This window comes from Lates calcarifer, linkage group LG10 (genome assembly GCF_001640805.2).
Source record: "Lates calcarifer isolate ASB-BC8 linkage group LG10, TLL_Latcal_v3, whole genome shotgun sequence".
In the NCBI taxonomy this organism is placed as follows: Eukaryota; Metazoa; Chordata; class Actinopteri; family Centropomidae; genus Lates; species Lates calcarifer.
In genome coordinates, this window is record NC_066842.1 from 14,548,030 (window position 1) to 14,561,166 (window position 13,137).

Consider the following 13,137-nt stretch of genomic DNA (forward strand, 5'->3'; position numbering starts at 1 on the left):
TATTGTCCACAGTCCACCCATGTCTTGCTCTCTTTCACTAACAACCGGCAGTCATGCCACGTCTGCTGCAGTTGTTTGCTTTTGTTTGAACTATCTGCATGAGATGAATGTGCGGGTGTGTGTGTGTATGTGTGCATGCATGTGTGTGCGCACACAGTTCTATTCTTCTCCTAGGGTGAGGAGCTCTATCCAGTGACTAATGAGCCGGTCTACAACATCACTTAGAGTAATACCTCAACCAGCACCACTAAAACTCTACAGGACACAGGTGGCCCACTACTCTGTGTGCGTGTGTGTGTGTTTGTGCGCGAATTACTGTGTAGTTGAACTGGTGTCTGTATGTGTGTGTTTTCAAAATGGTGTATCCTCATTTTCCAGGTCTGACATCATGATTACTGGTTCGCAAGTTACATTCATTATTGAAAATTATTGAAATGATGGGCTTTTTTAGAGGAACATTTTACTGGATGCAATCATCTGTGTATTAAAAATGGCCATCTGTTATTTAATAATGGCAGTCCTCAATACTGTCACAATTATTACTATTAAATTTGTACAATGTGAGCTTGCAAACCTGTCCTGCAGCAGAATCCACTTTGTGAAATCAGTGTTTTTTGCGTCAGTGTCTAGTTCAGTCACACCTTCATTATGACACTTTGTTTTGCCATTTAAAAAACAGCTTTAGTTACCATCATAGGATATCTTACAGTAGTGTCACTGCAGAGTTCCCTAATATACTGTACATTTGTGCAAGGTACAGCTCTACATAAGGTAACATCTTCAGTAATTTCGGTGCTATTTAGAAATAGGCCAGTATGCCTGGCACAGATGATTCTGTCATTACTTTGCCCACTACTGTTGACGTAGTCACCTTCATTCTGGTAAGGTCTCATTATTTACAGTCACTGAAGGCAGCTACATGCCCTATTCTGTCATAGGTCTCAGTGTTAACCAGTACAGCATGTTCATCAGACACAGGGATCAAGCTATAATATTGTGTTACAGGCTTTACTAATACACAGCACTGTAAAATTGTTTACAAGCACCAATTTACTGGATAGGATAAGGTCATTGTCACTATAAAATTGCTTTAAATATCTTGCAAAAACAATTATTGTCAGAAATACCACCAAGGAAATCATCTGTTTAATTCCCTACTGTTACAGATAATCTCAATGATATTGCCCCAGTTAACATTCAATTTTTCAACATTAACAAGCTGATCATACTTAATATTATGAAATATTGTCTCTCCTCTAGATGTTCAACCTTAATTTTCACTAAGAGCAGTAGCTAATTCCCCAGCTTCATCACACATTTTGTGTAAAGTGCTCAGTCTTACAGGATCTTGCTTTGCAAACCACATCTCTTCTTAAATGCAAAGTGTGACAGTCACCAGAAAGCTCTTAAGCAACAGAGGAATCTGTTTTATCACCAAAAAATGTGCCCTACATTTACATTACATGACACAACCAGACTCATATTTGTTTTCCTCCATCAGATTATCTCTTCCTATTTTTTTTCTCTCTTCTTTGTACCACTCTGCTAGGATCTCCATTCGTGATGTCACCTTGAAGTCTATATTAAAGAGGAACATCAGGTGAAAAATCTGCTACCACTGTGTATTGCTGTTGTTCCATGCAAACAACACAATATGACATATGGCATTTCTTCCATCCCGACAGAGTAAGCATATGTGGAGGAACTTTATAAATTAATTTAAACAATGGTGCTTGTCAGACACCTTTCAGAACACTCCCATTACTATAAACAAGACACAGGACTTTTTTCTCTTCAAGACATAGTAATGACTTCAACAACTATACTGTCTAGTAGTTTTATTTATAATGTTATCATCTTCAGGGTTCCTAAAGTCCAGTTAATCAGAGGTGTGTGTTAAGTGTTTCCTGTGTTATCTGTGCATGTGTTTAATAGAGTCTTTGTGCCCCAGGTGTTGGACCATATTTTTATTAATCTGTTGCCTGCTGTCACAATGTCATAATAATGAGCACAAGATGTGACATTATGATGTTTTCATGTGTGTGTGTATGTGTGTGTGCCAGCGTAAGGCAGTAATGAGCAGAGGCTATGATACGATCAGAGATATTCCAGTCTCCAGAGCAGATGTTACTCAACCTCCCATCTCCGCTCTGCGCTGATCATACTAAGCAGACAAGGGGTGTCTGCGTGCGTCTCCGTCTGTGTGCTCGCGTTCATGTTTATGTGTGTGTGTGAGATAGACAGAAAGAGAGGAAGAGAGAGTGGGAGGGAGTGGTACAGATGGGGAATTCTAACTAGACTCACGGTAGGCCAGAGATGAGTGTCTAATACATTCATGGAGAGGAGATCCAACCTGTGTTGGTGGATCAGAACATGCTCATGGCTACATTTGAATACTTGATTCGGAGAAAGCTACAACCTTTTGCTGTCGAGAGATGCAGTTTTTTTCCCCCCTATCTAATAATAATCAACACAAATTAAATGTGACATGTAGCATTTTTCAGAATCAATATTGTGAAACTTTGTTGTAATTACAGTAATTGATGTGTGACAAGATAATTAGTAGCCACTGCCTTACACCAGTTTGAGATGGTGTTTCTAAACCACAGTCCATGTCAACTTTGTGGTTTTCTGACACTGTTGCTATGCACCACTTTTGGGCTGCTTAGTTGTGAAATTTCCCTTTAACCGGCTAGATCGTTTGACCACTTGTTTCATTGACACAACTGCAGACATGATGATTAAAAGCTTATATTAAAGATATTTTTACAAAAACAGTGTATCTATTGACTGTGTGATTGTCATAGTGATGAGCCTGCAAAGAATTATCACCTGGATCTCCAGCTCCTCTCAGATGTACAGGGTTTAAAGTGAGTTTCAACGCATGGTTTAGCTGTATAGCACGCAACTTTACTGTTTTGCTTCTCTCTGAGTTAGGCAGCTATTCTCAGTGAAAAAGCTCTAAAACGCTACCTGCTCAGCACCAAACCTCAAGCTGACAAAGTAAGCAACTAGCTGAAGGATTTAGCATCTAAGGAGTCAAGATATTTCCCTCAGGAGACCAACAGCACAGCTAACAGAAGGGTTCTGCTGATTCCACTGCCCTCACATGGCAAAAACTAACAACAACAACAACAAAAACTCAGTTATGGCAGGATTAAAGACTCATTAACATTTTAACTGCAGACTTGATCATTTATTAAAAAGAAACCAATGAGAATTTCTTAATGGATTACCCACATTTATGCATTATTACCAAATAGCATGGATGATAAACATCAGCTACTAGAATGTTTAACAACCTGGTAATGCAAAATTAGTGCTTCTTAATGACTTATTCCTGGTCTATTAATCATCAGTAAATTATTTATAAACCATTCATAAATCCATCAGTTACAACTTTATAAAGAATGCCTTTTTAGAAAGTGGTCCCTTGATTTTACATCACATATCAGACGAGCATTGCTCACAGTCTAAATGTAATGTTAACATACTATATAACATGCTGTGTGAACAGTAGGAGATACACACATCTCTGAAATACACACATGAGAGCAAAAGAGTCAAAGAGAGGGGATGAGACAGGAAGCAGCTGTAGATTTACTGTTCCCATCGGAGGGTTTGGCCTCTGAGGAAAGCCATGTAGAGCAGCACTGCTCTCCTCTGGGCTCTCACAGCTGCAGATTTCCCTGCTCTTTCTCTCTGTCTCATGCTCTCTTTCTCCCTTCACTCATCTCCCCAGCTCCCCAGGAGCATATCCAGATTCCCAGGATCCTAGGGTCCTGAGGTTCCATGTTCCCTGTTTCAAGTTCAAATTTTTCATAAATATCCTTTTTTATTTATTTATTTTTTAATTTTCTTGCAAAACAAAGCTTCAAAACAGCTTTATAAACACAACAACCCAAGGCTTATTATATTGAAAGTCATAGAGCAGTGCTGGGGAACATAAAACCCCTTTAACGAGTTCCCACAATAGCCCATGTGATATTAAATTAAAACAGAGCTAGGGAACATCTTTTTAGGTTCCCATTATGTGCTATAGAGAGCTGGGGAACATAGGACCTTGGGAACATAGGAAAGACTCCCTCCCCTCCTTTTGCTTCAGTCCTTGCACCCCTTTCTTTCTGTCACCCTCCATCCCCAGTCTAGTGTAACTCTCCTGTGTCCAGCTCTTGGCCTTTTGCCACACTCTTCTGTAAAACTGGAATTTGAAATCAAGCTTTCTTTATCTCTATTGACCTCTGTCTCTCTCTTATCATACTCCCTCCTTTCTCATACTGAATATATCTTCCCTCTCCCCGCAACTCTCCGCTTTACTCTTCTGTGCCCTTTTGTGTCCTGTTGTCTCCCCTGTACTTTTGTTTGACTGTCTGTCCATCTCCTCCATTCTACATTTCTTGTCTCCCCCAACTTTCCTCTTGTTCCTCATTTTTTAAAATCTCCATTTCTTCTGTTATTCGTCTCCACGTACACATACTTACTTATCCTTTTCCCAGGAAGCAAACTAATGCATTGCTAGATGAAGTCTCCATCATTCTTTACTGAACAACCCCCACCCACCATTCGATACATCTCTTTCTTCAACATCCCACTGCTCATTCTCATAAGCTACGTTTTAATGAGAGCTACGAACGCTGTGATTATGCTGAGTCTGAGTATTGTTTTTCCCTCTTTGGACTGTCCTTTCCGTTAATCTGTCTGCTCATAATTTATGTCTTCCACTCTTCCCTGTTCAGACTCCTCTATTTTCTGCTTCTCATACTGACCCTTCACACCTCCCCCATTTTTACTTTCTCGCTGTCCCTTTGAGTTCGAACTCATTATGGTGAATACATAACCAGCGTTCATGAATGCGGACACGTTGTCAGAAACGAGGAAGGGAAAGATAAGACTGGATGTGGGTGTTAATGATCTTTTAGACCGTTACGACTCTTGTGTGTATTGCTTTGTTGTCTGGGGGAGAAGGCAGTGTGCTCTGAATGGCCCATTGATTTCAGGCGTGTGGAGCCTTTAGACACACACGCACACACGCGCGCGCACAGGGAGTCTAGGAGGCTCTGTGAGGTTTAGCAGAGCCTGTCTCATCTTCCCTGTCTATCCTTTAAGCTGTGCTCTGCCTTCTCACTAAATGCATGGCGGGCTGCCCTAGCAGAATAACAACTAAGAATGGTGAGAGCAGAGCAGAAATACCTTTCTGTGGGGCTGGCAGGTAGGACTCCAATGACATCCAACACTCTAACCTTTCTGTCCTCTCAGTGGCTGCAGTATAATGATCTCATATGTCGGTGTGCACGGGGAGTGGAAGGTCCATGAAATAAGAAATACTGTTCTATGTGCCCTGTTTGGCTCTTGGAATATTGATAGGCACAACAGTTGTTGCGGTCATCATTAGGCTGCTTTTATGTTCAACTGGGAATAAGATGTAGCTAACCAACTTGTCTCAGCAATGCTGCCTATGGATAGAATTGAAGGTTTTTGCCTCCTAGTGCTAGATTTCATGATTCTTTATGAATTTCCTCTCCCCCTTGGTCCCTTTTCTCATTGAAGCACCTCATTCTTTAAACCACTACACCTCCCCTACCTCAATAGAGCCAATTCCCAGTCTACTATATCCACGACGCTCTCCTTCTCCATTAAGGCTACAGAGGGAGTGGTGGCACTCCTCAGGTCTCCAGTGGTCATACAGTGACAGAGTGGGCTTATTATGGTGTGGAACTGGGGTATCTAATCTACAGTAAGAGAGAGGGAGACTAATGAGTGGTTAGATCAAGCATGCTACGGGGAGTGTGTTATGCACTCCCATTAACTAAACCGTTGTAGTGCTAAATTTGTGTGCTTCAACAGGGCAGCGCTGGCTTCTAATCAATTGGCAAAGACGGCAAACTTGCAGTAGCTTCGTAATGAACTGATGAACTGTCACTCAGGGAGCGGTCTCATCAAATCAAGACTCTGTAGTCTAGAGCGGGATTTGATTGTGCTGTTGCTTTCTTTGGGTAGCCTGATAACCTCTCTGTGTGTATGTGTTGGACAAAGAGAGAGGGAGATAGAGAAAAAGAGAGGGGTAATTAGGTATCTTTCCTCACCAACCCCCCCCCCAAAATCCCCCAGGGGAGAGGAGACTCGTCAAAGCCCTGTCATGAATTTTTAACAACCCTGTCGGTCTGCTCTTTTAGGAGGTGTGTGTGTGTGTGTGTGTGTGTGTGTGCGTGCGAGTTGGTGTGTGCAGATTTGCATGTGCATGTTCATATACAGTAAGTGTATATCCTATATCCTCCATTAATTCACACAAATTGCTAGAGCATGAGATATAACGTATGAAGTATTGAACAGCTGTTGCTAACTCTCATGTATCAGATCACATGCAACATTGTGCAGAGAGAGAAATCTTGGACCAAAGGAGAGATCAATATCCATATGTTCATGCGCTGCTGTACTTGTGTGTTTGTGCATGCATTTGCGGTGGTGCAGTGCTACAAATTTGCATTCAGCAAATTTAGTATATTTTGAAAGATGGTCCGGATTTATGCCCAACTGATTAAACTTACTTAGCTCAATGTGTGACATTAACATCATGTGACGTTACATTGACATTAGCTGACATTCAACATTAGCTTAATGACAAAATCTCCCGCACTTGGCCTTTTCAGCATGGATATGAACTGCTGGCCCCGTTCTCCCTCAGGTGGCACATTATTACAGCCTTAAATCTTATCTTGTCTTTTTTTTTTTTTTTTTCATGAGACCATTAAGGAATGAAAATATGAAGAAGCAGGGTTTTGTTTAGAAAACTGTCAAAGCTAGGGTGTATTTGCAGCTGAGGTGTCACTGAATTTAATTATTAATAGGAAAACAATAGGATTTTATGCGACTCAACTCTACCTGGGTTCTTCTTAAATATTGTTTTCATATTGTTCTTAGACTGTATATTGTTAAAACCTCTGAAGACACTGTAAAGCACTGATAAAGCAATCTCCTACTGATATTTCTTTTTGCAAGGTTACATCTTGTTGCTGCAAAGTTACCAATAGCACAGGGGAGAGGAGTGTCTTACAGATAACAAGACACCAGATATCTGTTGGCATTGTGCAGCTCCAAATCAGACATGTTTTCAGATTATTCAGAAAATTAAATGTTAGTATATAAAATACAAAATGGATTCAGGTGACAAAAATCACTGAAATCATTTCAACACAGTCACTATCTGGTGTGAACAAACGTCACTGTCGAGCATTTGATGAAAACACATGATTCAGTGCCCGATGCAGTGACATAACGTGCTATTTCTGCGCATGGTGATCATGGTGCGTAATAATTTCATGATTGCTAATATGTGTTGGCGTGTGTATGTGTGTGTGTAAGTGTGTGTTTATGGCTGGAATAGGGTGTATATTTAGCTGGTGACAGCCAGTGCAGAGGAGGTGGAGACAGGTCTGGAACAGAGCCCAGGACTGGAGGCCAAAGGGACGGGACTGTTGATCAAGAATGGAACTATTGCCAACAGCAGACACATGGTCACAGACACACGCATACGCATTCATACCCACACGCAGTAAAAGCACACAACTGCTTATACTATATACATCTCATCCAGTTATTGCTCATGCACAGATCAGACATGCCTGATGTTATACTTCCCTACTTTCACAGTACAACAGATGGGTATCAGAATGACATTCAGCTATAAATACAGTTCATCTTCATCATTCCTAATTGCCTTGATTAATTCACAATACAGCCCTGAGTGGAGTTTCTCTGATGCTGTTGTAACCTTGCTGTTGTGAAGGAAGTCAGTGTGTCAGACAGGTTGGTTTATATAAGGGCAATCCTTTCCTCCACAGGCTTGTCATTACCCAGTACAGTCTGAGCAGAACAGGCCAGGGCCAAGCTAAGGTTTGATCAGTGTGGATTTGCCCAAGTGAACATATGCACATATGAGCTGTGCACAAGCATTTTTATTTTATTTTATTTTATTTTTTTTGGTTTGTTTTTTCGCCTCCCTGCCTGCTGTCTACCTTGGGAACACACTGTTCTTTTACCTTTTCCATCTCAGTGTACCCCGCCAATAGAAGCGAAACTTTGAGCAGGAAACATGAGCAATAATGGTTAAATTACTTCATACATCCACTGTAAAACATTCTCTTTGTGTCATTGTGTTCTTGTAAGGGTCGTTCTTAGTTTTGCTCCCATTTCCCTGCAAAGGAAAGAGAGTGGAAGGAATCAAAATGAAAGATGATAAGGAAAGCCAAGTGAGGCACTGAATGTAGTGTGCAACATCTAAATGTGTCTAAATATCACAGCATCCTCACAGACGTAAGTTCAATTCCAAGTTAATGATGTTTCAGTAATAAATATGTATACTTCCCTGGACGTCTACAGAGCAGTTAAGACTATCATTTGTTCCCACCGTGATAAATATGTGTGGTTTATTTTGTGCTTTGCCTTTTTTATTGCTTGTGCTGTATATGATATTTCCTAGTGCTTACCACTACTCTCTTCTTCTGCATCATTTCCCAGTATCACTGTGTGTATGTGTGCATGTGAAGAGCAAAGGTGAGGTTAATTACATTTATATCCCCTTGTTATTTAGTAGTATCCGAGTTGACTGACAGCCTCTCAGTTGGTAATCCATTGCTCTTTAGTCAGTGATCTACCATGTCTTACACTGTTGACCCCTCCCCACACACACACACACACACACACACACGCAGACACTTAATTTCTCTCTCTTTTACACTCTCTGGCTCTCTCTCTAACACACACACACACACTTACGCACACAATTCTCCTACAGTACAACCTTTTCATTCTGACATTATGACACTCTGTGGTATGGCCTTTAGCGGACACTGCTGTAAGACCGTGATAGCCCTGTGGTTTGAGCTCCGCGAGTGAGATCACAATCATTTCTCTGTCTCTGGGACAGTCTCCATCGTACCTTTTAACATTCTTTTGCACAGGTTTTTCTATAATTAGACCGATGCCGTGAAGGAGGCATACCTTGAGCAGTCTCCAATCTAAATCCCTGTCATATTTCACTCCCCAGAAACTGGCCACAGCTGCGGAAGAATTCCAGATGGAGCATCAGTGGAAAGACGAGTTTGAGGTAACAGTGGGATATAAAAATCCTGACACATTCTTACACGCTTAAAGGAATATCTACAGTACATAAGGACACGCATTATATATGTGTTATATTGTATGTTGGTAAAGAGATAACAGACACACAAATATACACAAATATTACATGGGCACATAGTCTGGATATGTAGGCCGTAAATTCACTTGGTTGAGTTTAATATGTTTGTCATCTGTGTGCTGTTAGGAGTGATTATACCTCTATTAGTAAATAGGTTTATTGCACATTACACACTGTGTAATGATGCATTATGCCTCTAATTTCAGTTGACAGACACTCTTTCTAAGAAACAGAGTGGCAGACAATTGCAATGGAGAGCGAAGCAGTGGTCAGGAAAAACACTAGTCACTAAGACAGTTATATATGTGTCTAAACTGTGAATTACTATATTGCTTTCTCAATGGCAGGAAAATGCTTCCCCGGAGCATTGCAAATGGCTCTAGGCACGCAGACACAGATGCAAAAAGAGGAACACTCTGCACACTCAGCTTAACTCATACAGTATTCATTCGATCTGTACCACAGACCAGTGTCTTCATTAACATAAAACTGGAGTATTAACTAATAGAGTTTCCCGCCAAGAAAATAAAGAACTGTTTAGAAATGGATTAAGCATTTCATGATTACATAAATGTTACGCTCCTTTGTGTGACGCCCTAAAGCACCAACAAAACAGTGATATTTGTGTTTGCATTTGACTCGTTTACAGGATGATGAAATCGCCTACTACAACGCAAAGGACAATGTGAGTGAGCTTTTTTTCCTCCTGCCTATTTGCTCTTCTTCCATTTGAGCCTCTGCAAACACACAGGTCACACCCGGACACAGGGCTAGTAATATGGTTTCGCTACACAGCAACCTCTCTCTCTCTTTTGTCCTCCCTTTCACCTCCTCATCCACCCTCCCCTCCTCCATTTTTCCTCTCTTCTATTCACCACATTCATGTCTTATTTTTCTCACCCTCTGCTTTCTATCATCGCCTCAGCCTTTCGTTGCATTCCCTCCCTCTTTTGCCTCTTCTCCAGGCTTTTCTTCCCATATAGCTTCCTTGCCATCATCCCTCCTCCCACCCTCTCTTCAGGTGAAGAGGTTTCTGCCATGTTCTCCTCTAATTGACAGATGAGATGTATGAGCTGGCTACACTGCTGCTTTATTAGGAAGTAACTGTTCGCACTCTCTCTCCCTCTGCCCCCCCCCTCCTCCCCGTCCCGCTTTTTCCCCTCTCTCGCTCTCCACCTCGCTACCTCGCTCCTTCTCCACCGTGCATTCTTTCCTCCATATCTCATCATGCTTTTCTTCATCCATCTCCTACATCCGTCTGTGCTGCTCTCATTGATGTAAATTGGTGAATGCACGGAGGGAGTTATAAATCTCCGCAAGGTGCATAGACAACCTGGCTGTCTCCTGCTACTTCTCCCAAGTGAAGATGATAAAAAGGGGAGAAAAAATAAGACATCATGAAGCATACAGTTGATGATGCTATATTTTCTTAAACAAGTCGGAATGGTGTGAAAAGTGCAGCGATGACAATATCACGTCAGACTGGAGTTGATGAGGGTGCACTGTACAGTCAGACTGTCGATAATGTCCTCTGCCTTTAGAGAAACCCACAAACTGTTTCATGTATGCTATGATGCCTCAGCAAATAGAATAAAGAGGCTTTGTATGATATCTCACATCTATGGTCAGCATTACTGTCTGCATCTTGGTTTTTTTCCCCTCCCCACAGCTGGAAGCAAATGAGACAGAGGGAAGAAAATACAGGATTCGACCAGACTTTAAAGAGGACCCATCATTTAAGCGTTTGACTGATCACAACCACACGGCTGTCCACATCCCCACCGACATCTATGATGGCTGTGAGTACGCACACACATACACCAACACGCACACAAACCCAAGTGGTAACCATGGATACAACTGACACACCAACCCATTATGAAATGTTGTTTACAGACTGTGCCTCTAGCAAATTTGCCCCTAGCTAAATGATGGTTTTAAAAAAAAGTGATGCAGCATAATAGGATCTTCTCCTGTACTGCCTTGTCTCTTGGTCAAGCTGTGTGTCCTTGGGATGTAAATAAAAAGAGGGTCATCTAATGAAAAATGACTGACATATGTTTTCAGCCTTTTTTCTCAGCAAACCTCCAAACATGAGTGTAGCAAGTGTAGTTGTAGTTTTCTAGTCATGTACTTTTTTTTATTTCAGGAAAAATTTTGATAATGAGTCTTTTGAATCAGCCTGTTTGTGTGTTCTGAGGTTTGTAATTAATTGCTTTGAGGTATAATGAAGTCATACATACAAGCTGTGATTGATATGAGTTCCAGCCAGTGATCTCACATACAGTATGTAATATACATGGCTATACATTTCACATAGACTTGTAGGTTTTCTACATCTTCCAAGAGTACAAGAGTAGAAGTTTTATTTTTGATATGAGTCTATCTAGTATTTATACTTAGTTCTATGAACTCCTCACTCTTCACACTGTGAAATCAGACAAGGTGGCTGTACTGTGTCTTCCCTTGCCCTATTAGCATTTTCATAACCAAGTGTTTCGCTGTACTGTCATAAAACATAATGTGGGCCATTATATGTTTGATGACCATGTGTGTGTGTGTGTGTGTGTGTGCGTGTGTGTGTGTGTGTGTGTGTTCTTCATGCTATCAATTGCATTCGAGCTGTCTGGAACTCCAGTACATGTCCTATGTAAAACAAGTTAAAAGTATACTGAAACATATGTGCATTTATTAAAGAGTGTATTTGCCCTGTTTTTTATAAAAGTACATTTCTGATCATTTCATCATCATGTGGTGACATTTACCTCGAGTGGTTCAGAATAATTTGATTCTCTAGAGTCCCTCTGACATTAGCACAGCTCAAGTTGAATGTCAATGACTTAAGGATGGTCTGTTGAATATCTTAACTGTGGTCTGAATTATGTATTATATTTGAATGGATTTCTTTTCTTCTATTTTTTACATTTTAAGTACCTGAGTGATGCTCTTATGATAGCGTGACTTACAAGGAGAGAGCAATAATTCTTTCAGTGCCTTGCTCAAGGATACTTCAGCAGGACACATGCTTCATGATGAGTTTGAACACGAGACCAATTAAAGGGTAGTTTCTCTAACCACTGGGCTGCACTGTGACTGCTTGGCTTGTGCTCGTCTGTTTATTGGCTGTGTCTGTGTGAGACTGGTTATCTGTGTGTCTGTGTGTATGTGTTCAGATATTCAGTAATTAGCGTGCAGTGGGATGTGGTGCGTCAGCAGTGACTTAGAGGGACAGCAGAACAGAGTGACTTCCTCAGCATGGCCCTCAGCCTGCTGGGGAACCGTCTGGCCCCAAGGTTATGCACTTCACCTTTCTGCTGACCCCAGACACTGGGGCAGAAATGAGGGATGGGGATGGATGTACATTGCTGTCAGGGTCTGTTATCTATAAAAAGTGCAACCGTGGTTTATTAGCATGCTTTTGAACTCATTGCGACTTTGTCTTTTTTTAATTTTTTTCTCAGTGACACCTCACTGGCCATAATCTGGGCCGGCTGCCATGACTCTTCACACTCACTTTCTCTCAAGGATGCTGTTTATTGGTAGCCTGTAATGAGTATGCATAGATACACTGAGCTGCTGGGACCTATCCAGGGCTGAAGTCTGATGTGAGCGAGATGAAAGAACCTATAAGGGTGTGTGTGTGTGTGTGTGTGAGAGAGAGAGAGAGAGAGAGAGAGAGAGAGAACCAAAAGCTGCTAGAAAATTCAAGTTGTGAGGAACAGTCTCCATAATGGGGACTGAAAAGTCAATCCTCACAAGTTTGTTTTGAGTTTGAGATGAGGTTTGTTAGAATTAGGCTAGAATTAGAGAAGATTTGGGCATATAGTGCTGATGAAAAATTAACATCAAGAATATGAGTGTGCACACACTGATATATCGTGTGAGATATGGACACACATGCAGGACTACATATTTTGTATGCCCAGAGAAAAAAGAGACAG

General features: G+C 41.2%; 1 protein-coding gene across 2 annotated transcripts in view; it reads left to right on the forward strand.

Annotated features, from left to right (window-relative positions):
- Positions 1–13,137, forward strand: part of LOC108875137 (voltage-dependent calcium channel subunit alpha-2/delta-1) — a 56,385-nt gene that overhangs the window by 10,608 nt on the left and 32,640 nt on the right. For both annotated transcript variants that reach the window (XM_051073423.1, XM_018663850.2), the window contains exons 4-6: positions 9,044–9,103; positions 9,846–9,881; positions 10,866–10,995. In XM_051073423.1, coding sequence (XP_050929380.1) covers positions 9,044–9,103; positions 9,846–9,881; positions 10,866–10,995 — 226 coding nt within the window. The remainder of the gene's footprint in view (positions 1–9,043; positions 9,104–9,845; positions 9,882–10,865; positions 10,996–13,137) is intronic.